We start from the raw sequence: 26,810 nt of genomic DNA, 5'->3' as shown, positions 1-26,810 counted from the left end.
GCTTTAGTCCACGGGGTCGCAGAGTCGGACACGACTGAGTGACTGAACTGAAGGAGACGCCCACTTCCGCTTGTCAGATGATATCCAGCCCAGAAGGTAACGGACGAGACCAAACCGTTAAAGTCTGTGGTCAGCTTTGGGGGGAAACTGCAGAGCTTTATGTTGAGAAGAGGCATCCTAGAGAATTCGAGGCCTTGGCTTTCTCAGCAGGTCCATGGGGGTGGGGGTGGGGGATGGGGTGGGGTGGGATGGGGCCGTCATCTCGTCAGAGCCGGGCCTTCGGCTTGCCCTCAGACGGCATGTCGGCAGGTGTGGTAGAGCTTGGCCCAGCCAGGCGGAGAAGTCCTTGCGTCCGGCGACCAGCGCGGGGTTCTGACTGCAGAACCGCCGGCAGCGGAGAGGAGCACGGCCACCGCCGCCCGGCTCACCGCGCAACCAGCGTAGGTGGGCAAGGCGCAGGCCTGAGGGTTTTGGAAGGAGCTGCCGGTGTTGGGGGGAGGTATCTCGTCCGGCGGAAGGTGAAGGCTTCTGAGGCGCTGGAACTCTCGTCACCCCGAACCTGCTCCCGGGGGCCGTGACCCAACAAATAGCCGACCTCCAACTTTTCTCAGGGCGGAGGTCCTGCCGCGCCCGTCGGTCCGCAGGCATCTGGCCGGCAGCGGGAGGTCGCGTCCACGCGGGTCTTTCGCCTGGGTCGCCTCCGGACAGACGCGCGGAGGAACCGTTTGTGGTCGACAAAGGCAGTGCCAGACCCCCGGGGGACCGCGGCCCTCGGGGAGGGGCTGGCAGAGGAGGCGGGGCCCGGCAGGCGGGGCGGCCCGAGTTGGGGGGCGGGGCGGCCGGCGCGGGGGGCGCGGCCCGGTTCGGGGCGGGGCGGCTCCGGGCTCCGCGCTCCGTCCGCCCTCGCTCCCGCGCCGCGCGCCCTCCCGCTCCACCCGCCTGTGCCGCTGCCGCGGCAGCCGGCGAAGCAACTTCCGAGCGCCCGCGACCGCCGGACCCCGGCGCCGCCCCCGGCCCAGCGCACCGCCGGCCGAGGCCATGGACGAGCTGGCCTGGCTGCTGCCCCCGCTCCTGCTGCTCTGCGCGCAGCACCGAGGCGCCAGGTGAGCGAGAGCCGGTCCGCCCTGCAGCCGCCCTCGGTGCGGATCCCGCGCCGCCGCGCCCGGGCTGCGAGATGAAGCCCCGCGCGAACCCTGGTCTTCAGGGCCCCGGTCTGTCCCCCACCCACTGGTTCCCACCGTGTCTGCCCCCATCCCTTCCTCCACGAGTCTCCCCGCGCCGGCCCTCCTCTCTCCAAACTCGCCGCGACGATGCCCTTGGGCGCGGGCAGCGGCGTGTTCTAGGTTCCGGCTGCCCCGGTGCTGTCCGCCGTCCCGGTGCTGAACCCAGCCGCGGGGCCGGTCGAGGGCGTCGCAGCAGCTCTCCGTTCCTCTCCAGCCGGGCTCTCCTACTGAGCTCGGGTTCCTCGGCCCCGGCCGCCACTTGGCAGGTCCCTGGCAGGCTGGTGTCCTTCCAGGCGCGGCTTGAGCGCTCAGCATGGAAGAAAGGAGGGGTCCTGAGAACACGGGGAGCAGGTTGTGCCCCTTCCCCTGACAGCATCGCTCCCCGCAGCAGCTTCCGTGCAGCCAGCAGTCTGGGGTGGACACGAAGGCGCGTCCTCATGGCGGGTCTGGTTATGGGTCTCCCTTCTGGGGCTATTTCAAATGCCACCCAACTCTAGAGAATGTGAGTGGGGGAGCCATGTGGCCCTGTCAGGAGAGAGACTCCAGATTTCTCCTTAATTCTGTCAGGAGAGCGGATGAGGCGCCCTGTCTGCCCTAGAGAGGGAAGTGGCTAATAAGAAAGGTCCTTGTGCTGGGGCTCCCTCGCTGGCTCCCAGGGCCAGTGCAGTCCCAGCTCGCTTTTTGCATCTCTGCTGGCTTTTGCATCTCTGGACTTAACGTGGGCCCCGAGTCACCCAGTGTCCTGAGCACTGAGTCTGGTCAACTTTGAGGGGCCTTTTTGAAAATCAGCTTGGTGCAAGGGCTGCAGAAAAAGCAGAGCAAAGCCAGCTCTCCCCACGCCTTTCCCCAGCATTCCAGACTTCGTGGTCAACCAGCTGATGCCCCAGACTTTAAAAGCTAGAAATGGTTGAACGCTGACCTGTGTTTTGGCTGTAGGTGCTTGGTCAACATGCAGCATGGCTCTGTGTGTGTGTGTGGTCACACCTTCCTTGTTGGTGGGTAGGTGTAGAGTCAGGAGGGCCTGCGTCTGGCTGGAGAGGCGGACATCCCGCTGAGGTCACAGGCAGTGTTGATGTGGCCCTTGTCCCATGCCTTGTTTTTATCAAGCCCGATGGGCCGTTCTCCTCTCTCTCTCTTCTTCTGTTTCATGGTCCCAGGAAGGACAAAGTGTACTGGTATGGCCAGGGGCAGATGTGCTGGGAGCTGGGGAGGGGGAGGGGTCAGCTGCTGGCTCAAGCCCTCAGTCTTGTAGCCCCAGTTCTGAAATACAAGCTGCTCTGAACTACCAAGTCTTTACCCAAGTTTGACACCGAAACTCACCTGGCAGCAAAGCCTGCCCTGCTCATTTTGTCTTTATTCATGCTACTCATGGGGTATATTTACATGTTTGCTGCTGGAAAATTCTCCAAACACCTCTTTCCCCCAACCAAGTCCATAAGTGCCTCATATCGCCCTTCTCTAGTCTACAGTGTTCTGAACTCTGGCCCCATCTGGATCCTAGGTTGTGGGGTGAGGGGGACCTGTCTGCCTGCAGGAAGGCTGAGGCCCCAATTGGGACAAGAACCTCCAGGCTTTGGGGGTCTTCATCCATTCCGGCCTCCTTTCCCATCTGCTCTGTGTTCCTCCACTCGAAAACGAGAGGAACAGTGTCCTCACTTTCTTCATCACCTCCCCCCACTGGGGCAGTGTCGGGGTGGACTGTGGGGCTGAGGGAAAGGCCTCTCTGCTGCAACTACTAAGCCAGATCCCAGGGTTTCTGGTAGGATGAGAAGGGGGTGAGCCTCACAGACTTTGTGTGTCGGGTCAAGGCCATGCGTCCCTGAGTCTGAAGGTTGGCTCACACAGCGGCCACCCAAGCTTGCCGGCTGCACACCTGAGTGGGTGGCCTCCCCAGCTGCTGGCACCTCCGTCTCCCTGGAGAAGCTGTGCCTGCGGCTCCTGCCCACCTTCACCTCCCGTGCGAGCATCGTGGTGTTTGCCTTGGTAACTGAGGTGCCAGCACGGTGGTGGCTGTTCTAGAAGCAGAGCTGTCAGAGATCTGTGGGCTTGTGTGTGCACGGGGGAGGCTCCTGGGGGGCCCTTGCCGCCTCGCTCAGCTACGCCCACCTTCCCTTCCAGTCCCCAGGGGCACAGGCAAGTGATGGGCTGGGCTCTCTCTCAGGGGAGAAGAGAGGAAAGTGAGGCCAGGAGTGGGCGGGGCCTGGCTACACCAGGGGTAGCCAGGGTGGAAGCTGCCTGTGATTTCAACGTACCTGCTTCATTCAGGAGCTTGAGCCTGGCCTGTCTCTGAGCTCTAGGCCAGCGCCAGCCAGACCCCTTCTCAGGACAAGGTCAATGTACCCGCTTTCTAACTCCATGCAGAGTTCCCCGCAGTGAAGCCGGTTCCCAGCCCACCCTCACTGACTCTGCCTGAACCAGTGGAGGTGGGCGGGGTCCTCCAGGACTCAGAGTAGCACAGCCCTCGGGCCTTACCAGCCTCCACACTCCTTGATGGCTGTATAAATAGCCATCCTCATCCCAGTTGAGGTGTGACCCAGGGGAGCCTGCTCCCTTCTCATCCCTGGAGATGGCAGAGGCTGACTGGGGTCCTGACACTTTCTGGTGAGCTTCAGGGGGGTGCTGCCCTTGACCTTGCCTCTGTGCCCCTGAGTGGATATGGGGGCTCTGGCCAAGGGCAGGTGTATTCACCTGTGTGCCAGCCTGAGCTCAGGAAGGATGGCGTCTCCTAACAGCCTGGCTGCAGGTAGGCCAGCCGCTACGCAAGATGGCATCTGGGCCGGTCCAAAAATAAAGACTTGTTCAATCCCTTCATATCCAACCTTCAGGGTGACCTCCATTTGCATTTTTAATTGTGCTTTACTAGGGATCAGGGCTTCAGTTAATTCTGTCGTTTACTTTGTCACCAAAGAACGTGCCCTGTGCACACGCCCCCCCCAGCCTTGCCTGGAGGGACCCCGTGGGCCTGCAGGGTGGGGCAGGCTCCGCAGGGCTCACTAGCTGAGGACCTCCTGTCATGGTCAGCCTCCTCACAGGCACCTGGCCTGGTGCTTCCCAAGCCCCCGGCAGCCCCCAGGGCTTCTTGAGCCCACCTCTGCGGATGGCTTCAGGGCTGGTCCAGTGGATTGCTCAGCCCCACGGACTGCATCGGAGTTTGCTCCCAGCCCTTCTCTTCCCTCACCCCACTCCCCTACCGTTGGTCTGAACTAGGCCCCTTCCCATCTCCATGGCCTGGCCAACCCAGCCCAGCTTCTCCCACCTCCACGACGGGCCCCTAGTTTATCCCCAGGACACCCCCCAGCCCCTTCCTCACCAGTACCATTTCCCACCCCCACCCCCGTCCACCCCTCTCCACTCTCTGCCCAATGCCTCCTGCTTCCCTCCAGGCCCCTCCCAGGGCCCCCCATGTGGAGTCCTCACCTGCCTCCCACCTCTTCCCATCCCCGAGACTCCCATTCTCTCTCTTTGGGCTCTGATGTCACTTTCCCCAGCGGGCCGGTGGGAGGTGGCTGTCCCTGCCTCCCCAGTCGGAAGACTCCTGACCTCACCTTTCAGTGACTCTGTTCACACTCAGCCCTCGAGTTGTCACCCCTCATGGACACTGACCGTGCTGGGCTTGGCCCACTGCCCTTGCCTGGCTCAGCCACATCCCTGGAGTCGGGTGGAACCGAGGGTCTCGCCTGCCAGATGAAGGATGGATGAATACAGGAATGACCAGGAAGCTTCCTGCAGGGCCAAGAGCAGGACCAGGAGAGGGATGGGGTCAGTGGAAGTGGGGGGAGTCAGCTTGAAGATGTGGGTGTGGTCAGAGTTAGGGCTGGAGAAAGGGTGGGGGGGCAGAGGGCAAGGTCTGGAGGGTGAAGCAGGCTTCTAAGGGGAGATGGGAGAGGAGAGTCAGGAAGTACTGGCAGCCTGGGGGTGCTGGGGTGAGGGCAGAGCTGGGAGGGGTGGGCAGCAGCCCCGAGGGGGCCCAGTGGGGCCAGGAGTCTTCTCAAGGTGGCCAGAAGGGCCCAGAGTGGGGACCCGGGTATGCAGCCACACCTGACTTGGGGACAGGGAGGGACAGCCTCAAGGCTCCTTGCAACCCTCATCCAGACCCGGCCGGTCATGTCCCTCTTCCCTGGGCTGTGGCCAGACTCTGGCCAAGCTAACCAAGAGGTCTCCTCTGCTCAAGGGAAGGGAAGTGACTCAGAGGGAAACTCAAAGTTTGCTCTTAAATGTCCATCCTCCTTCTGGCTGTCCAGTTTAGGAGAAATACCCCTCCCCCATGGTGGGCCAGAAGAAGAAGGGGGTGTGAGGGTCCCACGGCTGGTGTAACAGTGGCTGCAAGCTGGGGGATGTAACGGGAATTTATCCTCCAGTAATTCTGGGGCCAGAAGTCTGAAGCCAAGGTGTTGGCAGAGCTGGGAGGGTCTGTCCATGCCTCTCTCCAGTCCCTGGGAATGCTGGAGTCCCCCGTGTCCCTTGGCTTGTGGCCTCATCACTCAGACACCCGCCTCTGTGGGCACATGGCTTCTCCCTGGACGTCCATTTCCTCTTCTTGTAAGGATATCCATCCTGGATTTAGAGCCCACCTAGTCTAGCATGACCTTAGCATAATTAATAACATTTTTTAAGTCCCTATTTCCTGTTAGGGTTCCATTCTGGGGTTCTGGGTAAATATGAATCTGGGGGGCACTGTTCCCAAGAGGATGGGTGAGCAGAGGAGAGGTGAGCCAGCAGAGCTACTGCGACATCCGGCAGTCAGCATGTTCAGGCCACAAGATGCCTCTGTGTGTGTGTCCCTGTCTGGCATCCCTAGGGACAGATATCGCCAGCACCGGCTGACAGTAGGGTTCACCTGAACCAGCAGACATGGCCTGCATCTGCTCCAGGGTCAGGCTGAGTCCCAGAGGCACGTGGTAATTTAGGGACTTCTGGTGCCTGCCTAGGAGGGGACAGAGCTGGAAGCCAGACTGTGGCCTCCCCACGGGCCCTGGCCCGGCCCTGAATCTCTCCCTCTCCCAAGCCCTCAGCCTCCTGGTCACACATTTTTTTCTCCCATCACCTCCTACAGGACACTTGGCCCTTAGAGCTGAATGAGAGGCCATGTGCTTTTCGTGGGATCCCCCAAGGCCAACTTTTTGAGGAACCCCAGAAGTGGAGATGCAGTCTGGTTATGGAGGGAGGCTGGGGCCTCTGCCTGACCTGGCATCAGGGCCGGGGTGAGGGGGTGGGGGAAGAGGTGAAGGAGTCCCGGGTCCTGCACCTCCCAGGCTCCCTGTGTCCCCAGAGGGCCTTCTCCCTGTCCACTCCTGGCCTAGCTTCCCAGGACAGGCTCTGTCCTCGTGCCCTGCCTGTGAGGAGTGGACCTTGCGTTTCCAGGGCAATGAATGACATTGGCGACTATGTTGGCTCCAACCTGGAGATATCTTGGCTCCCTAACCTGGATGGCCTGATAGAGGGCTACGCTCGCAACTTTCGGCCTGGCATTGGAGGTGAGAGTGGCTGCCAGACTCGGGAAGACCCTGGGTCCCGCCATGATGTGAACCCTGCTGGGCTCTGGGCTGGGGCGGACCCTGGGTCCCCAAGAGTGCATCAGAGCACCAGTCCTCAGGAAGCCAGTTGGGAAGGTGCTCAGGCCTGGGCAGATCTGCACCAAGACAGCCTCCCCTGCCAAGCCCCCAGATGTTCCCTGTCCTGCCTGGGGGCATTTGCTGGCCTGGCCGAGTACTCAGGGATGCTGGGGCCTGGGCTCAGCCCAACCTGCCTCCACCCCTGCTCCTTCCTCGCAGGCCCCCCTGTGAACGTGGCACTCGCCATCGAGGTGGCCAGCATTGACCACATCTCGGAGGTGAACATGGTAAGTCCCGTCGGCATCCCTGCCCTGCCCTGGCTGCGTGCCCCCAGGAGCGGAGGGGCTGACGGCCAGGCCTCTGTGCCCCCAGGAGTACACCATGACCGTGTTCCTGCACCAGAGCTGGCGCGACAGCAGGCTGTCCTACAACCACACCAATGAGACCCTGGGCTTGGACAGCCGCTTCGTGGACAAGCTGTGGCTCCCGGACACCTTTATCGTGAACGCCAAGTCCGCCTGGTTCCACGATGTGACCGTGGAGAACAAGCTCATCCGGCTGCAGCCTGATGGGGTGATTCTCTACAGCATCCGGTGGGCTGCCCACGAGCGCTGCTGGGAGCTGGGGGTGGGGTTGGTGGGGACGGGGTGGTATTTATATCCCCAACAACCAGCAGCTGCGCAGGAAGCAGAGGTTGCTGGCCAGCAGCCAGCAGAGGCCGCTTTTTGGCTAACACGTGCCCTTTTCTTTTTAAATTGAGGTGAAGTTCACATAACACCAAATCAAGCATTTAAAAGTGAACAATTCTGTGATTTTAGTACACTCCCCACGGAGTGCAAACACCACCTCCAGCCAGTTCTAACACACTTCACCCTCAAAAGGAGACCCTGTCCCCATCAGCAGTCACCCTCTTCCCTCCTCCTGGCTCTGGAAACTGCCGATCTGCTTTCCAGCTCACAGATTTGCCAATTCTGCACATTTCACACAAAATTAATCCTATGCCACGTGACCTTTCGTGTTTGCTTTTTTCCACTTAGTATAGTGTTTTCAGGGTTCATCTGTACTGTAACATTTATCAGAATTCCCTAACTCTTTATGGCTGAGCCACATTCCATTGCGTGGACACACCAGTTTGTATATCCACTCCTCCATCAATGGACAGCTGTGCTGCTGTGGACACACGTGTATGTGTATTTGTTTGTTTTCTGATACACACCATTTAAAAGTGGACTTAATCGCCAACATTTTAAAAATCGGGAGATTTACACAAAAGCCTAAATTCTCTTGGAAAATCATCCTTTTTCCAGGCTGCAGTGTCAGTGGGTACACCTTGAGGCCATCCCAGTGATAGGCGGGGGGAGGATGCTCAGGGTGGACCTGCCTTCTTGGCTCCTGACTTAGACAGGTGTTCTGAAGGATGAGTAAGGTGAATAAAATCCAATTATTGATCCCTGAAGCAAGACCCACAAATATCTGTAAAGTGGCCACAGTTTCTGCCCAGATGTCAGCAGCTTGCTGACAAAACCAGAGGCAGCCTGGCCACTGCCCCCACAGTAAGGTCCCACTGGCCGTATGCAGGGGCATCTCTGCCGTGGGGGGCGGGGGAGCCACCAGTGGCCCTGGGCCCACCTCACCCCAGCAGACTGGTGTTGTCTGGGCAGGATCACATCCACGGTGGCCTGCGACATGGACCTGGCCAAGTATCCGATGGACGAACAGGAGTGCATGCTGCACCTGGAGAGTTGTGAGTGTGGCTGGCCTGACAATGGGAGGGAGAAGTTGCAGGGGGTGGGGGTGTGGGGGGCAGAAGGCACTGGGGAGGCGGGGCACTGGAGGTGGCGGAAGGGGACTGGGTGGGGTGGTGGGCAGGGAATGCTGGGGGGATGGGGTGGGGTGCATACGGGGATGGAGGTGGGGCACTGGAGTTGGGGGTGGGGGGAAAGGGGCAGGGGTACTGGGGGAGGGGTGGGCTGGCCTGGGGGTGCGTGGGGAGAGACGGGGGCATGGGAGAAGGGCAATGGGGTGGAGATGAGGGGCAGAAGCATAAGGAAGAGAAGGGAGCAGCCTGGCCCTCCTCCCTTGGGTCAGCACCCTGCCTGTGACAGCTGGCCCCAGAGCCCAGATGAGACAGATACCTATGTCATTGTCCAGTATGGCAGACTCTGTGGGCCACCTGGCAAGGGTGGCCTGCACTTTTGCCAGCTCCTCTGGACTTGCCCACCTTTCCAAGGCCCCAGGTGTGGCCCCGGGCTCCTTGCTCCCTGTCTCTGTGTATCGAACCCTGGTATAGTCAGGGCAGTCCTGCAGGGGCTACCAGGGGCTGGGGAGGAGGTGCCAGGCCCTGCAGTCCATCCGTGGCCTCTCCTGCAGATGGCTACTCATCCGAGGACATCGTCTACTACTGGTCCGAGAACCAGGAGCAGATCCACGGGCTGGACAAGCTGCAGCTGGCCCAGTTCACCATCACCAGCTACCGCTTCACCACAGAGCTAATGAACTTCAAGTCTGGTAATGTGGTCTCTTCCTGTGAGACCTGCTGCTGGTTTTCTAGTACTTTCCATGGGGCCCCTAGTTAGCTCTGAGGGCCCTGAGGTTGCAGCTAGAAAATTGCTGGTCAGTGCAGGCCGTACCTGGCCTAGCTGCTCGGGACAGGTCACAGTGCAAGCCCGGGTCAGGTTTCCTCCATCTTGCTCCTTGGCCCTTCATTGCTTCCCAGGGTTTGGGGGTAACTGGGGGGGGTTGGGGGTACCTGGGAGTACATTGTCTCCTGGCATCTCCTGCCCCTTCCCACTCCTGGTGCCCAGTCATTGGAGCCAGTGAGCCCAGACTGGCTCTTTCTTGCTGCTCAGCTGTGCACGGGGAGGGTGGGGAAAAAGGGGTGGGGACCGTGCCCTGGGAGGGTCCTGGCGGGCCAGCAGCCACACTGGGCTCTCCTCTCCTTCCTCTGCTGGCCCTGCAGCAAGGCCAGTCCTTTCCTGACCCATCAGGCTGTTGGGAGGTGGGGACGAGGGCCCTCCTTCCTTCGGAGGCTGGCAGTGGCCCTGCCGCTTCCCCAGCCCTCCTCTCCCAGTGCTGCTGCGGGTGGTAGGCCTGGTGCTGATGCTGTGGCGGGGGGGGGGGGGGGGGGGTGCTCTCCGGCAGCTGGCCAATTCCCCCGGCTCAGCCTGCATTTCCACCTGCGGAGGAACCGCGGCGTCTACATCATCCAGTCCTACATGCCGTCCGTCCTCCTGGTCGCCATGTCCTGGGTCTCCTTCTGGATCAGCCAAGCTGCGGTGCCCGCCAGGGTGTCTCTAGGTAGAGGCCCTGGCCTGTCCTCCGAGGGAGCAGGTGGGAGGGTGGGAGTCGGGCCTGGACCTGTCCTGAACACTGGCTCACGTCCTGGGGCAGAGGCTGGCCAGGCCAGACCTGGTAAGAGGAGCCTGACCTGCACTCAGATTGGGTGGGGTGGCAGGGCTCCAGGGACGGCACCTTCTGTGCCCCCAGGCATCACCACAGTGCTGACCATGACCACGCTGATGGTCAGCGCGCGCTCCTCCCTCCCACGGGCGTCGGCCATCAAGGCGTTGGACGTGTACTTCTGGATCTGCTATGTCTTTGTGTTCGCCGCCCTGGTGGAGTATGCCTTTGCCCACTTCAATGCTGACTACCGGAAGAAACAGAAGGCCAAGGTCAAGGTTAAGGAGCAGAGGGCTGAGGTGAGGCTGGGCAGGGCAAAGGACAGCCCCTCCCCCAGCACTGCCAAGGGCCAGCATTGCAGGGTGGGGGCATTTTGTCCTGCGCTCAGCCCAGCCCCCCTCTCTCCTGCTATGTGGATGGAGCCACTGGTTGGGTTGGGGTCCCCCTGCTGGCTGGGTCAGTGGTCCCCCCTGCTGGCCAGGTTGGGGGTCCCTCTGGCTGTCTGGGTTGGGTTCCTGCCCTCACTGTCAGGGTCTGGGTCCCGCCTTCTGGCTGGGTTGGGGGTCCCTCTGGCTGCCTGGGTTGGGTTCCTGCCCTTGCTGTCAGGGTCTGGGTCCCCCCTGCTGGCTGGGTTGGGGTCCCCCCCCCCCCCCCCCGCTTCCTGGTGCTCAGCCTGCTCCCTCCCCATGCAGATGGACATGAAGAATGCCATCGTGCTCTTCTCCCTCTCCGCTGCGGGTGTTACTCAGGAGCTGGCTGTGTCCCGCCGGCCATGCCGCATGCCCGGGAACCTCATGGGCTCCTACAGATCTGTGGAGGTGGAGACAGGGGAGACAAAGAAGCAGGGGGGCCAGGGGGGCCTCCGTGGGCTTCTCAAGCCCATTGACGCGGACACCATTGACATCTATGCCCGTGCTGTGTTCCCCGCGGCTTTTGCTGCTGTCAATGTCATCTACTGGGCCGCATATACCATGTGAGGCCCACGGGGGGTTTCACTGGCCCAGGACCTCTGAGGGAAGAATCCTGGGCAGCTCTGAGTGTTTCAGAGGAAGCAGGACTACGGGCCAGATGAGATGAGAAGAAAGCTTCGGTCTCGCTCAGTGCTCCCAGGCTCTGACCCCACATTTGCCAGGACCCCGTCTGCAGACACCTCCTGTCCAACAGCCCAGACGCCTGACCCAGGAGCCAGGCAGGCACGGCCCAGGAAGCTTCACCATCAATTTGGAGAAGGATCCTGACTCAGGGACTGGCTCTGTGGGTCTGGACCAGGGAGGGGGAAGAGGCTGGGTGAGGATGGTGCTCAAGTCTCGCGAGACCGTGGGAAAGGCATTCCCGGGCCTTGGGTCCCAGCATGAAATAAAACGGAGCCTTTGGCCATCGCTCACACTGTGGCTGTGGCCTCCTCTTCTGGGGCCTGCATGGCCCTCCTTCACTGTGGGCTCCACAGGTTTGGGACAGAGGAGCTCCAGGTTGGGATGTGGGCGCTGAAGGTGTCCCTGGGGCTCATGGCAAGGTGCCACCATGGTGCCTTCTGAACGTGGTGATGGGACAACAGTGGCCACCGAGTCCCCACAAATGCCCAGCCCCTCCCACCTCTGCTGCCACCAGGGACTCAGGGTGACAGGGCCACTGCTCTCAGAAGGGCTCCAGGTGCTCCCACACCAGAGCAGAGCAGGCTGTCACATTGGAGGGAACAGAGGCGACCGTGGGGCAGCTGTGGGTGAGCTGTCTACTGCAAGGTCGGGAATGCCAGGCCCAGGGCCCTGCTGTGATCAGGTAGTAGCCAGGCCATGACCCCACTGGCCTGAGGTGCTCTCCAAGCCACCTTGAGGGGTGTGTGACGGTGACTTTGTGGGAATTAGAAAGGGTGTCTGCTGGGCCACCTGCCCTTAGCCAGTACACGTCCCCAGGCTCTGGGGGCAGGTGCTGGGGACCCTCACCACAGGCAGGCTGAGCTGGCTGAATGACCCCTGAGGCCAGCTGAGCCCACAGCGGGCTCCCACAGGAGCAGCCGTGTCTGAGGCCTGTACCTTCCCAGGGCCCACACCTCCAGCTTGAAGATCTTACCTCCTGAAGATGCTTTCCTGAAGGGCTGCCCTCTGGGCCTCTGCTCTAAAGGACTGGCCTGAAGGGCTGGGCAGGGTCATCCTAGGGGTGGGACTGGCCAGTGAGTGGGACCCCCAGACCCCAGCATGACCCATGTGGGAGCAGGAGAAAGCAGGAGGGAAAGCCTGGACACACAGGCTCCGGGCCAACTCTGGACAGCGGGGGTGGCCGGCCATACCCGGCCAGCTCTGGGAATGAGGACAGCGAGACCTTTTTCTCCACCTCCCAGATGGGTACCTTCTGGCCTGCATGCCCAGCAGGGTCACTGCACCCTCCTCCTGGAAGGTGGAGCATGGCCTGGGGGTGAGACGTCCAGGCCCAGCTGGCACCCCGAAGCTACTGAGCTGGATCACAGTACCCCCACCCCTGGCACCTAGGGTCCTGCCCCAAGGCCTGCCTTCCCCAGGACCTCTGGTGGCCACACAGGTGGGTCCAAGATTTCTGGAACTTCTGTCCTTACTTGGTTCCAGAAGCTGGTAAGCCAACCCCCCTCTGCTGCCAGGACCCTGCCTACCCGGCGCCACCTCTCCGCACTGTCCCCACCACTCCCAGGCTGCCCTTCTTCTGCTGCGCGTACCCACAGGAGCTATTTAAAGCCGGCTTTGTGACTGCCTTGGGCACCCACGCAGTGAGGCCCGCCCGGGCAGGAGACTTCTGATTCCAAAGCCAGCAATCACTCCCTCTAGCCTGCAGGCTGCTATTTCTGCCCACGTGTTTACAGGGCTGGAAAGAGGGATGGAAAGGGCTGATGCTCTTTAAACATAGTTCTGTGCTGGTGCTGTTGACCCGAGCAGATTGAAGGCCAGGGGTGGATGGAGATTTGCAGTTGAGAGGAGCCAAGTCGGGCAGGGGGGCAGTTTCCTACAGGGACACCCGGGCTGGGAGTGGGATGGAGTGGCAGGGAGGGGGCCTGGACTCTTGTCTATGGGGACTGGTGACTTTCTTTGTGACTCCAAGGGCTGTAGCCCACCAGGCTTCTCTGTCCATGGAATTTTCCAGGCAAGAATACTGGAGCAGGTTGTCATTTCCTACTCCATGGGATCTTCCCCAGCCAGGGATTGAATCTACATCTCCTATGTCTCCAGCATTGGCGGGCAGGTTCTTTACCACTAGTGCCACCTGGGCTTCCTTGTCCGTGATCTCCTGTGGAGGCTGGGACACCTGTGTTGTCTGGATAGATACCCAAATGCTTCCCTGAGAGCTGGACCAGCTCTTCCCCAAGGTTGGAGGGGCCGCAGTGTCAGGGGACAGGGCCTCAGCTTCCCTCCGCCCCCACTTACCCTTCTCTCTCCCTTCCTGTGAGGCTGACAGCCTGACCACTGGGCAGAGCCCATACCTGGGGGGCATCGCTTGAGACAAGGACCTGGTGCAGGGAGTTTATTTGGGGGAAGATGTTTCCTCGGGCAGCTGTTACAGAGTACCACAGACTGGCAGGCTTAAAATTCAGAAATTCAGGGACTTTCCTGGTTGGCCCAGCAATCAGCACTCTAAACTTGCGGTACCTTAGCCTGGCTTTGACCCCTGGTTGATGAGGAAGCAAGATCCCACAAGCTGCGAGGCACAGCCAAAAAATAGAAAAAGAAAAAAAAGGAAAACTTGGAGCTCTCAGAGTTCTGGGACCAGGTGTCCAGGACCCAGATGTGGGCAGGCTGGGCTCCCGAAGGCTGATGGCAAGCCTGCCCCAGGCCTCTCCCCAGCTCCCCGTGCTGCTAGACATTGCTGGCACCCCTGGACTGTGGATGATCACCCCGTCTCCACCTCCGTCATCATGTGACCTCTCTGTGTATCCCTCCTCTCCTTGTAAAGGCAGCTCTCACTGGACTTGGGGCCTTGTAATCCAGTGTGCTTCATCTTAAGTCATCACAGCTGTGAAGACCCTATTTCCAAATATGGTCACATTCTAAGGTTCTGAGTAGAGGTGAATTTGGGGGTCACTGTTCAACCCAGTACAGGGAGTGACACCCCAGACACAGGAGCAGGGGTCGGAGGTAGAAGGGAAGTGCACAGGTGCTGGACTTGCCTGGGGACCCCTGCAAAGCCCTGGGAAGTGGGCCCCAAATTGTCCTTTTTAAGGAGAGGCTGGGTCTTCACCGACTCCCACCCCCAGGCTGCCTGCCTGCCAGCCAAGTGGCACTCTGGATGCTCTGGAGGGTGCTTGGGGCTGGGGTGGGGGCTGCCCTTACAGCGGGGCAGTGGCAGGCAGTCACCCCCATGACGCTCACATCTGCCAGGATGGCACTGGTCCTTCAAGGTGGTGTCTGTCACAGCAGCAGCAGCAATAAAAGCGAGATTTAGTGGAACAAGCCACAGTTGGTGCCATGGTGCCACCAACTGGGGCTGTAATCAGCCATCCTGCCCCCTTCCCCTGCTGTCTCCACCAGCTCTTCTGCTTGCTTAGGGCACCTCCTGGAGCGGCGGCAGACCCTGGTCCCCGGGAAAAGCCTCAGTCCTTTGCCCTCACCAGGCGTCTGTCTCCATGGCCCACTCTGTGCCCACAGGCCATGGGAGTCCGAGAGGCGACTCCTGTAAAATTGAGAGAGTGCCACTCAGGTTTCTGCCTGGGGCGGGGGAGAGGGACTCTCCACCTGCCACTGTCACCACTGTTCTTTGATGGCACCCTTGGGCAGGGCTAGCGGCCACCACAGTCCACTGGCACCTTTGATGGATGCAGAGCTGGCAACTCTGTGAACCAGGTTGCCTTCTCTGTCACTGGGTTTAGGAGCTCAGCCCCCCATGAGGCCACCAATTTAAGCTGAGCCAAGGTGTCTGTGCCATGGCATCCAGGTACCTCTTAACATAACTGCTTCACCCTTGAGACTCACTTGGTGCTAAGCTGCAGTGCCGGTGGTTCCCACTGTTGCTGGACAGGGCCATGCCCACTTGGCAACCCCAGCTGGCAGTGGGCAGCTCCTGGCGTGACAGCACCCACATTCCGAGGTTAGGCACCCAGCCCCTCACCATGAGGGCCTGGTGCACTCTGGGAGCCACTTTCATATGTGAACCAGTCTTCATGCCAGAGGTTCTGCTCACCCCAGAGCGCTAGGGGACCCCAAGACACTCCCCAGCTGGGCTTTAGCACCAGGTCAGAGGGTCCAGGGGGCAGGATGCCCTCACCCCAGCCCAGACCACAAGGTCTAGGAGCCAGGGCCGAGGTTTCCTTGAGGCCCCTCCTCCCATTGCCATAACTACGCTCTCATTGGCTGGATGGCTACAGGCTGCAGGTCTCTGCTCTCTTAGGACCCTGGCGCGTGTCCTCCCATCCACATGGCCACTCGGGCCAGCACACCTTGTGCTCCCTGGCAGCCCTGCACCCTCTTGTTCACACTTTCTTGTTGTTTCAGCAAAAGGCCTGTCTCCTAGACCCTCCTGGGGAACCAACAGGTGGTAGTTCCAGTGGATTCATCCTCACAGTGCCCCTGCTCCCCACTCCTGAGTCTTCAAGCTCCTCACACACAGCCCAGGGTCTCCACCATCACACTCCAGCTTCAGGGAGCTGCCCCAACTGTACCAGGTGCCACCTCCCTCGGATGGTCCTCCCCAGTCAAAGGTGAACATTCACAATAAACTGTCCCCTTTCCAGCCTTATGTCCACCCTGCCCCCATTTCAACATCCTGGAGAGCCACTCCCACGTGGCCAAGCACGGGCAAGCCAGGGGCTGCAGGTTCCCCGCATCCGTGCTCAGGCCACTGAGACTCAGTCCTCGCTGTCAGTCTGGACACTGAGAGGGAAGGCGGGGGGAGGGGGGCAGTTTCTGAACGGCATGAGATAGTGGGGTGAATCGTGTTCCCCAGAAGATGCCTGAAGACCTCTTCGTGGCACCTGTGAGAGTGACATTGGGTAAAGGGTCTTGGAAGATGCAGGTAAGATGCAGGTTTAGATGAAATCCTGCTGGATTAGGGCCGGCCCGAGACACTAGGTGGGTCTCAGGGCCCCCCGTCCCCGCATCCTCAGTTAAGGAGAGGACACAGTGAGACGGGACAGAGGCAGGGAGGCATCCACAGGCCAAGGAGCCCAAGGGAGGGGCTGGCAGGGGTCCTCCCTGGAGAAGCTTCCAGCCTGCCCCACTCTCACTGCAGGCTTCTGCCCTCCACCGTGGGAACAGATTTCTGCTATTTTCAAGACTCCCTAGTCTGGCCCCCAACCTTTCTGGCACCAGGGACTGGTTTTGTGGAAGACGATTTCTTCCATAGAGAAGGAGCTGGTTTCAGGTTGATTCTCAAGAGGAGCAGGCAAACTAGATCCCTCATGTGAATGAGTCGCAGTTCACAGTAGCGTTCTGCTCTTTGAGGGTCTGATGCTGCCACCGGATCTGACGGGAGGCAGCACTCCCTATGCGAGCGATGGGGAGCAGCCGTGAACACAAAGCTTCACTCCCTCCCCTGCCTGCCACTCACCTCCTGCTGTGCAACCCAGCTCCTAACAGAACCAGTACCAGTCTAGGGGTCTAGGGATTGGGAACCCTGGATTACAGCATCCATAGGAATCTCACGTGCCAAGTGCCCTTCGACAAAGGTATTGTTGCTGAGTCACTCAGTTGTGTCTGACTCTTTGGGACCCCATGGACTGTAGCCCCCCCAGGCTCCTCTCTCCATGGGATTTCCCAGGCAAGAATATTGGAGTGGGTTTTCATTCCCTTCTCCACGGGATCTTCCCGACCCAGGGATGAAAGCTGCATCTCCTGCATTGGCAGGTGGGTTCTTTACTGCTGAGCCACCTGGGAAACCCACGTATATTTTTAGGGACTCCCAAACAAGTGCAATACGACTAGGGGTACAAGACCCTCAGGTGGACTCACTTATATGGAGCATGAACCTCAGGCCTATGCCTCCTAGTCCAGGTCTGGATCTTAGCACAAGGTCTGGCAAGGGCTCAGGTCAGCCCTCTCGAGTGTCTAGGATTGGACCCGGGGCCTGATGTGACATCAGTACCCCCTGCCCTCCAACTGCAGGAGATGGGGTGACTTGGAGAACTTGCCAGCTCTCCTTGCCCCCAAGGCCACAGCTGGCTCTGGACACAGCAGCGGGAGGTGTGCAGGCCTCTTCTCACCTCCCACATCCAACAGCAAAGCTGGGCCCTTGGTGTCAGCCTCAAGCAGCAACCCCAGGTCTCTTCCAGGACCCAGCAGTGCATTGGCCTCAAGGACCTGTGTGTGCAGTGACCTTGGGAAGTGACCCCAGGAGGCAGGAGCAAGCTGGGGCTGGGTGGAGACGGAGGGAAAGCTGGGGGAGTGTGGTCTCCATCCCCGGAGCCCCTGAAAGGCCCCTCACCACTGCCCTCTGAGGGTGATCAGCTGGGTCTCTTACCCCTGGCCGAGGGCCACCCCTAGGGATGTTAACCCCCACTCTTTCAGGCTACCCCATCCCGGGCCGAGCAGGTCAGGGGAAGTCCTGGGTGGGACAGTTGTGGAGACAGGGCACTGGCCGTGTGCTCAGGGACTGTCCACCTGCTGCTGAGGATGGAGGCAAGCTGAAGGGACCTGGCTGAGAGACAAGAGCCCCCACAACTAGGAGGTTCTGGATTTCCTGTGTCACAGGAAACGTTTGCAGGGAAAATTAACGCGTTTTCTCCTGTGCCCACCCTCTACTCCCCGCCCAGAGTGGCTCCTTGGTTGAGAAGTCGGAGAACATGGTGGCTGCGGTATGGGCTCCTGACCTGGTGCCTCTCATGTAAACTTGGGAGGTGACTCACCCACCAGGGGGACCCTCAGCTGTTAAGTAGGAGATGATGGTGTGTTGTCGTTGTGAACGTGAACTGCTGTAAATAATAAAAAGAATCTGCAACAATGCTTGCAGCCTGCTTCACTCAGTTGTTGAGTTGCTGAGTTGTGCCCGACTCTTACGCAACCTTGTGGATGGCAGCCCACCAGGCTCCACTCAGGAGATGCTACTTAACAGTCTTTGCTGCCCAAGGCACCCATCTGCCGGGCTGGGAGGCGATTAGCCAGGGGGAGGAGACCTGCAGGAAAGCCTGGTTAGTGTTTGGGTTTGTTGTTGTTGTTCAGTCATGTCCAACTCTTTGCGACCCCATAGACTACAGCACGCCAGGCTTCCCTGTCCTCCACTATCTCCTGGAGTTTGCTCAAACTCATGTCCATTCAGTCGGTGATGCCATCCAACCATCTCATTCTCTGTCACCCCCTTCTCCTCCTGCCTTCAATCCTTCCCAGCATCAGTGTCTTTTCTAATGAGTTGGCTCTTTGCATCAGGTGGTCAAAGTGCTGGAGCTTCAGCTACAGCCTGTCCTTGGAATGAATATTCAGGGTAGATTTCCTTTAGGAATGACTGGTTTGATCTCCTTGCTGTCCAAGGGACTCTCAAGAGTCTTCTCCAACACCACAGTTCAAAAGTATTAATTCTTGGGCATTCAGCCTTCTTTATGGTCCAACTCTTACATCCATACATGGCTACTGGAAAAACTATAGCTTTTTCACTTTGTGACTACTCTTCACTTTGTGACTAGTCACTTTGTGACTACTACTTCACTTCACAAAGTGACTAGTCATCACTTTGTCAGCAAAGGGATGTTTCTGCTTTTTAATACACTGTTTGTCATAGCTTTTCTTCCAAGAAGCAAGTGTCTCTTAATTTCATGGCTGCAGTCACCATCCACACTGATTTGAGTTTGCTGCTGTTGCTGTTAAGTCGCTTCAGTCGTGTCTGACTCTGTGCTACCCCGTGGACAGCAGCCCACCAGGTTCCTCTGTCCCCGGGATTGTCCAGGCAAGAGTACTGGAGTGGGTTGCCATTTCCTTCTCCAATGCATGCATGCATGCTAAGTCGCTTCAGTCATGTCCGACACTCGAAATAGGGTTTGCAGTGAAGACAGTGGACTTGCAATCTGGGCTGTCTTGAAAATTCTCTGAAGACGTTTAGCTCCTGTCTAGCAGAGCAAGGGCACCTCCAGGAGATGTTGGCCTCTTCCTCAGAGGGGGCTGCACTGCCCTCTGAAGAAGGATTGGTCCTGAGAAATGGGGAGCCCCCTTTCCCAGGCTGGGAAGCTCTACTCCCATTTCCCACTGGAAGGCTGCTCCCCTTGGGGCTCAGGTCTCTGCACCTCTTAGGAGCAAGGTGCCACCTGCCTGTCGCCCTGTACTGTCTCTCCAAGGAGGCCTGTGCCCACTCAGTGTGGACCAACCCCTTGGGAGAAGGAGCAGGTTGTCTGCCTAGTATAAATACCTGGGTTCCTGGAGCTCAGGTTCATCTCCTGTAAAGGACCGACTGTGCATGCAGCACCCACAAGGGCTGCCTCCCTCAGGTGCCCACCAGGGGGCCCAGGTGCCCGAGTTCCTGGTTGGGGTGGCCATGGGTTTTGTGTCCTCAGCCTGGGGCACTTGCAGCCCCATTCTCCTGGGTACAAGGGCCCCAGGCCTGGCCTTCATGGGTCCTGGGAACTCTCCGGCCAGGCTGGTGGCTTCCTCTCGGAGTTACCCTGAGGTATCGTGCTGGGAGGTAAGGGGGGGCATGGAGGGGCCTGCCTTCAATCTGTGCTAGACCTTCTCAGGGCCGCAGAGAGCCACTCACCCACCTGGCGGGAGTTGCAGAGATGAAGTGCCATATGTCCTGAGGGCATCTGTCAACTCCAGCTGCTCTGCCTGGTGAGCGCCATCAGGGGTCTGCAAGGGCTGAGGGTGCAACTGGCTATCCCAAGGAGACAGTAGTGAATCAGTTCCTAGGTACGTTAATAAGAACTCCAGGGTTCCTGAGGAAGAGAGGGGTCTGGAGTTCTCAAGGAAGAGGAAAGAACATTTTTTTGTGCATTACTTTGTCTTAGTCAATGTAACAGTGTATTTCTCCTTAACAAGAACCTTCTGACTAATCCTGTCATCTTAAAACGTATGTTGTGGGAGTGGGTCTGGTAAGACCTGTCTATTGTTAGCTCTGACCTTGTTAATTTAAGATGTATGTTGTAAGAGTGGGTCTGGTAAAAAGCATATAAGGCTTTGATAAGGGTAGTAAGCGGGGGCACTCTCTGTCCCCCTTCTGATGTCTATGGCAGAAGCTTTCTCTGTCCCTTTTTCACTTTAATAAAACTCTGCTACACAAAAGCTCTTGAGTGATCAAGACTGGTCCTTGGTCCTGAAGCTAAATTTTCTTTGGAGATCATAAATCCAACATTGTTCACTGTAAGCCAGGGCCATGCCCAGAGGAGGCTGCTGACCCTGGGTGATGACGAGACCCCAGAGGGTCTTCTCCCTGTGTGGGAAAACACTTTCCTCAGACTGATGCCTGCACACAGCCGGGCTGGAGCTTCCTGCTGGACAAGGTCCTGCTTGCCATCTGCTGGTCTGCCTGGGCTACTTGGCAGGGGTGCTGGCGGCACTGCTCCTGCCTGGCCACGTGTGCTGCACTGCATGTGTGTGTGCATGCCTGAGTGTGCACCTGTCCATCAAAGGGTCACATGGAGCCTGCGGCCAGGCGGGTTACCTCCCACCTTGGACCCTGCAGCTGACACAGGGACGTCTGGTTTGGAACTGTTGGCACTTCCGGTTCTTTCCTTAAAGCAGATCCCCAGGAGCAGAATGACGGGACTTGACGATGCAGGCATGCTCTGTGCAATTGTCTCCAGAAGGCGGGCCCTGCTCCGCCTTCCCTGCTGGACAGGGGCCTTCTGCCTGCCCCTACCCCCACCCCCAGGGTTAAGGACAGCAGTTCAGAAGCAATGATGGGGTTCCAGCCTTGCCCGCCTGCCTCGGGCCACAGCCTCGGGCTACCATGGGCCGGGCTCAGTGATGCGGGGGCAGTGCAGCCAGGTGAGTCTGGATGCAGGTGACCCCCTGAGGACAGGCAAGGGGCTCAGGCAGAGAGCTGGGGACCTGTCCCAGCTCCACCACCATGTCTCCCTGTGACGCCTTGTGGCTAAAATAGCCCTGGCTCAGTATTGCCATGGCGACCGTGCTGGGTGCTGCCTCCCCAGCTCGCTTTGGTTTTAAATATAATCCCAGGCAGCTGAGGGGATGGGGGAGCGGCTGTTTCCTGCAGGAGGGGGAGCACCCCTCCCCCATGGTGCTCTGACGGCTCATCTTAGGCCCCGTGCAGTGGGCACGTCCAGCCTGAAGGGACAGATGTGTGTGTCCCCACTGGCCTGGGTAGGGGTGGTCTCAGCCTTGAGAACCTGGACAAAGCACTGGCCAACCTGACCTCAGTGTCCCCCTCAGGAGAGAGGTCATGTCCTAGGTAGGTGCCCGGGGCTGAGGCTGGTACAGGGCCTGCCCTGGGGTGCCTTGCCTGGTGATCCTCAGCTGGGTAATGGACAACGTGAGGTCAGCCATGAGCATGTGGGACGTGCCTGCTCTGCAGCGACCAGCCCTTGCCAGCAAAGCAGTCGGTGTCCTGCCAGTCCCCCTCCAGCCTGGACATAGCCTGCACACTCATCCCCCCACCCCCCTCCCCTGGCTCCGCTGTCCTGCATCTGCGGACACAGCCTCTCCGAGCACCTCCAGCAGCACATGCATGTGGAAACATATGCAGGCCCACAGTCACGCACGATGGCGCACACACACACACAGACTGTCCGGGTCCACAGACAAGCCTCGTGGTGCCTTCAGACAGGGACCATCAGTGTAACGGATGGCTGAGCTGAGAACGCGTCGCTGTGGGGGGAAGACAGGGCTGATGCGATCGGAGAGATGAACCTGGAGGGGCCCCTCCCAGGTGGACTCGTGGTCTGAGCATATGGTGGAGAACATCCTTAGCCCGGTGCCCAGGACTCCCGCCGTGTCCAGCTGCGCCCTCTGCTGGGAACTTGCAGCACCGCGCCTGTGGGCGCTGGGGGTGAGGGAGGCCCAGATGTTCCTCCACACCCGCAAGACACTGGGTCACCGCGGTGACCCACCTGATCCAAGTGCCAGCGGTGCTGGGGGAGAGACCCTCAGCATCACCTGGAAGGAACCCCGTCTAGGGTCACAGGTAGGAAATGGTGCCTGAGTCTGAGAGACACACGGCTGCCCAGATATACACACACCGACATGCCTGCGTGGACACAGGCATCCTCCCAACCTCCCTGCTCCCCAGGACCCAGGGCCTTCCACAGGCTCCTCCAACCCCCACTCCTCACATCCTCAGGTCCCCTGGGCAGGGTCCCTTCCAAGGCCGTGGGCAGACCCCACTGTCTCCTGTCTCTCTGCCAAGTCTGACCTGCCCTGTGCCACCTGGGCGCAGGCTCTCATCTGCACGGTCAACGGAATGAAGGAGCAGGTGAAACGAATGTTGTCACTGAGCCAGTCTCTCCAGACTGTGAGGTCCCAGACAAGGAAAGGAAGCACCTTCAGTTGTCCCCCTGCAGCTGTGTGCCCGACACCTGTCAGCAGGTGCCTGGGCCTTCTAGTGACCTGTATGGTCCTCACCTGGCCCTGCGTGGGGCAGTGTCACACCTGAACAGATGGCCAGTCCCCACCCCCTACCTTCCAGGGTCAGGGAGATGCCAGCTCCGCCAGTCATCTCTTCCTGGGCTGCCTCAGGGCTGACCTGGCACAAATGTAGCCTGTGAACTTTCCTTGTCTGGGACCTCACAGTCTGGAGAGACTGGCTCAGTGACAGCATTCGTTTCACCTGCTCCTTCATTCTGTTGACCGTGCAGATGAGAGCCTGCACCCAGGTGGCGCGGGGCAGGTCAGACCTGGCAGAGAGTGGGGTCTGCCCACGGCCTTGGAAGGGACCCTGCCCAGGGGACCTGAGGATGTGAGGAGGTGGGTGCTGAGACCAGCCCTTCAGGTGGGACCACTGACCTCCCAGCGGAGGCCTTTGCTTCTGTCTGATGGGGCTCACTGAGCATAAACTCCACCTGACTTTTACCTTTCACCTAAAAGGGCTCAGTTGTTGATATTATTTCATAAAGAACATTTATCAAAGAAAATAAGGGGGCCAGCCATGCACCGGGGGTGGGGGGCACTCTGTCTTGCCCACCTCCTCCCAAAGGGCCCACAGCCAGTGGGACGCACATGCAGCAGCCCCACCCTGGGTCCCAGGTGACTGGAAGGGGCAGAAGGCCCAGCTGGGTTTGGGAGGGGCGTCAGGGCAGGGAGGAGGTCTCTGCCTGCACCTACTGCTGTCAGAGCTCTACAATGAGCCTGTCACTTTTGTAACCAGCTAAAAACAACACATCTTTGTACTTTCCACTTTGGAGATAATAGGTGTTTGTGATCATGAAAGTTTATGAGATCTTTTTGGAAAATTGGGAAATAGAGAAACTGCCCAGAGGCGGAAAGGACCAGCCCTCAGTGGCCAGGCTGTTCTCAGGCTTGTCTCCGCTGTTCCGCACCCAGGCGCCAGGCGAGTCCTCTCATGATGTCATCACACTGCAGCCTGCTGGCAGGTGAGCCCTAGGACAGGCCCAGGGTCCAGGGGGACAACTGGCCCCAGCGTGTCCAAAGGGTCTCCACCCACTCACTCATCGTTCACTCCAGCCATGCCAGATGCTGGACACAGCGGTGACTCAGGCTGATAGAGTCCCAGCCCCCCACCAACCACTGGAACACCCTGTGCCTGTGGCCGGGATGCAGGATGAATGGTGGACACCTGGCAGGCACACCTGCCTTTCACTCACTGGGGACCAGCCCTATGCCCTCGAGGCCCTGGGGGGTGGGAGACTCAGCGGCCTCACCCTCTGGAGGTGGGTTCATTGGCCTGGGATGCCTGGGGTTGTTTTGCAAAGCTTGTTGGGGGGTTGGGGAGGGGCTCAGGGAAGCGTTCTGGGCATTCTGGACAACCCATGTACCCTTACCAGGGTCTGGGGCTGGTTATGGTCGGAGACCCTGGTCCCAGAATAGGCCTTTCCCCTCCCCCAACCCTCATGGAGAACAGAGGCCCCACCCTCCAAACCCACCTGACCCCAGCGACAACCCTCTCTGGACTTCCTCACCAAGACTGGTGGCCCCAGCTTCCAGCCCCCTGGACGGAGGGTCCCACGTGGCCCTCAGGTTTTCAGGCAGAGTCCAGTATCCATGGGGCCATTTGGATGCGGAGGCTCCCATCGTGGCCAGCGCTTCCCTCCTTAGAAAAGGCTCTTGTGTTTGGTGGGGCCTTGGATGGAGCAGGTCCAGGAGACGGTGCCCAGGGAAGGGCCCTGGCTGGCCAGTGCTGCCTTCAGTGGGCATCAAGGACTGGACCAACTGACCCTTCCTCCTCTATCTCCACCCAACTCTGGGGACGGAATGTGGGGGGAGGGTGCAGTGGGGCATCTTGCCCAAGGCCTCATGCCAGGCTGGGCTGCCGATAGCCCAGGGGACACAGCCCCAGTGCTGGCCATAGGGCCAGGAGAGGGGGGCTGGGGACTGCATCCCACACTCTCACCCCTGGGTGGCAGGTTCCTGCTCTCTCCTGTGGTGGGCGTGGAGGGGTGCCCATGGGGTGGGGCTGGAAGCAGACTCACATGGGCGTCAGAAATGTTGAGTGGGTGCTGGAAGGAAGTGTGAGTCTGGGCAAAAGTGTCACCATACACACAAAGGCCTGGAGGCAGGAGGCAGCCAGGGGCTGGTGGGGATGAACCAGAATGAGGCCGGTGGGAGACAGGGCAGGAAGGCCTGGGGTCTCTTAGGATGATGGGAACCACTGCAACTCCTATGTCCAGAGAGATGGACATGGATGGACTTAGGTTTTAGGGAAACAGAAGGCTGATGCAAAAATCCCAGCTGGACCAGGTGGCAGCAGTGAATGTAATCACCAAATGGAGGTGACCACCCAGCACCAGAGAACTCTGAGCTGAGAATGGGAAAAGAAGGCGTGGGCACCCTGAGATGGAGAAGGGCCTGTCTGAGGGAGGCCTGGTGGGATGAGAGATGGCGGGGGATGAGGGGGATGGTCAGCCCAGTGGGGCCATTGAGCTTGGGAACAAATCTTGAGCCCTAAGTGAACATGAGCAGCTCAAGGGCCTGAGAAGCACCGAAGACTGAGGCTGAGGTGTGGGGGCGCATTTCCAGGCTGCGGGAGGAAGCAGCAGAGGGAGGTGCAGGAGAGGCGGTAGACGGCAGCGTTCAGGGGTGAGTATGCTGCCAGAGGTCAGTTCAGAAAAAAGCAGAGAATTGGCCAGTGTGTGTAAAACACAGGAGTTGGTGGTGACAATGGAGGACGAGGAGGGCTGAGAAAGTGGAGATGAGGGTGCAGATAGTTGGGAGGGCAGGCGGGTATTATCTTGTAAAGAAGAGTAGAGAAGTGGGCAGGTGGGTGGAGGGGTGTGGTATAGAGTGGGCTTTGTTTTTTTAGGATGGGGAGTTCAAACCACCCTAAGTAGGAGAGAGGTGGGCTGTCAACAGAGTTGTGTGTCCATCTCTAGGGAGGACATAAGTTCTATGACCATAGGGACATGGTTCTTCAGGAACACCCAGCACCCTGTGCTGGGAGGCGCCAGGAAATGTCTGCGGAATGAAAGAGTGAATGAGAAAGCCGCACACTATGCAGGTGAGGAGTTGTGAGGGCTTAGCCAGGACTGGAGGCGAGGGTCAGAGGTTGCCAACGGGGCGGCAGTGGGGGAGGGGAGGGAGGCAGGCAACAGAGGTGTGGCCCAGCGGAGGACCAGGCTTGGCCGGGGAGGCGGGAATGCCGGGTCTGCAGATCCCCGAGCCCAGGTGGGCACCTGGTGCCCGGCTGAGGTCCCACAGATTGCAGATTTGGGTCCCTGTGGATGCAACCAGTTAAGGACGTACTCTTTGGAAAAACCCATCCCAAGGTTAAGGGGAATGGGCCCAGGATAGAGGCACCTGGGGGGTGGCGGCGTGGAGAGTGTTCCAAAGAGACAGTCCGGAACAAACGCCTGGTGTTAGTAAGACCCAGAGAGGATGTGGATTCAGAAGTGAAGGTCTCCGGCGGCCTGGACAAACGCAGCCCTTCTGTCCCCGACCGAGGAGTGAACTGGAGCAGAGAGAGCAAGCTAGAGAGTGTAGACAAACCTTCTGTACAGAGAGGAGGGCCGCTGAGTCCGGACCTGCCGGCTGTGACCTTCGCCGGGTTCTCGGTTCTTTGCAGTCTGTCTCCGCATCTCTAAGCTGGTAGAACGCGGGTCACTCATTCCGAGCGCCGTTCGGAATCCAGGGTCGAAGGGGCGACCCGTTGTCGCTGTCCCCTAGCCCGGTAGCTCGCTGACTCGCGCTCACCTGAATTACCCGGACTGTGAGCTCAGACTGCTAGAGTTTCAATTCAGCGAGTCTGGGCTGGAACCTGTATTTCCAACAAGTTCTCGAGACGCTCACAGCGGGAGCGCACCTGGGAACCGCAGCCCCAGGAGCCCACTGCACCCGAGGGCAGACGTGCCGGGCGGGCAGGGGGCGCGCGTTGCCGGGCAGAGCCGGGCCACGCGCGCTCCCATTGGCCGCAGGTGGGGCCGCACCCCGCCCGACAGGTAGTCCGCCCCGCGCCCCGCCATTGGGCCGCAGCTGCGGGGTCCCCCGGGGATTGGCCCAGGTGGCGGCCCCGCCTCGCCCTCATTGGCCGCAGGTGCCACCGCCCCCGCCCCGGGACCGCCCGCCCCGCCGATTGGCCGCCGGCGGGGCCTCGGGTCGGCCATGTTCGGACACCCCCCGCCCCCGCGAGGCCTGACGCC

At 59.7% G+C, this 26,810-nt stretch overlaps 1 protein-coding gene across 2 annotated transcripts; it reads left to right on the top strand.

The window, feature by feature from the left end:
* GABRD (gamma-aminobutyric acid type A receptor subunit delta) lies at window positions 1-11,560 on the top strand. Of its 2 annotated transcripts, none has more exons than XM_042257385.2 (9): window positions 1-96; window positions 6,585-6,697; window positions 6,995-7,062; window positions 7,148-7,368; window positions 8,437-8,519; window positions 9,146-9,283; window positions 9,917-10,072; window positions 10,262-10,473; window positions 10,867-11,560. In XM_042257385.2, the coding sequence occupies exons 2-9, from the start codon at window positions 6,589-6,591 to the stop codon at window positions 11,149-11,151; spliced, it is 1,272 nt and encodes a 423-aa protein (XP_042113319.2). In that variant the 5' UTR covers window positions 1-96; window positions 6,585-6,588; the 3' UTR covers window positions 11,152-11,560. The 2 variants fall into 2 exon arrangements, with proteins under 2 accessions (XP_042113319.2, XP_027831553.1); XM_027975752.3 differs by lacking the exon at window positions 1-96 and adding an exon at window positions 929-1,103.
* Window positions 11,561-26,810: the final 15,250 nt, after the last annotated feature.

Source organism: Ovis aries, chromosome 12 (genome assembly GCF_016772045.2).
Source record: "Ovis aries strain OAR_USU_Benz2616 breed Rambouillet chromosome 12, ARS-UI_Ramb_v3.0, whole genome shotgun sequence".
In the NCBI taxonomy this organism is placed as follows: domain Eukaryota; kingdom Metazoa; phylum Chordata; class Mammalia; order Artiodactyla; family Bovidae; genus Ovis; species Ovis aries.
This window is presented reverse-complemented; position numbering and strand designations above follow the sequence as displayed.

Coding starts and splice junctions, on each gene's coding strand:
- GABRD (XM_027975752.3), top strand. CDS start 1,039: ATGGACGAGCTGGCCTGGCTGCTGCCCCCGCTCCTGCTGCTCTGCGCG. Junction 1,104..6,584: donor GCGCAGCACCGAGGCGCCAG/GTGAGCGAGAGC, acceptor TTGCGTTTCCAG/GGCAATGAATGACATTGGCG. Junction 7,369..8,436: donor GTGATTCTCTACAGCATCCG/GTGGGCTGCCCA, acceptor TTGTCTGGGCAG/GATCACATCCACGGTGGCCT.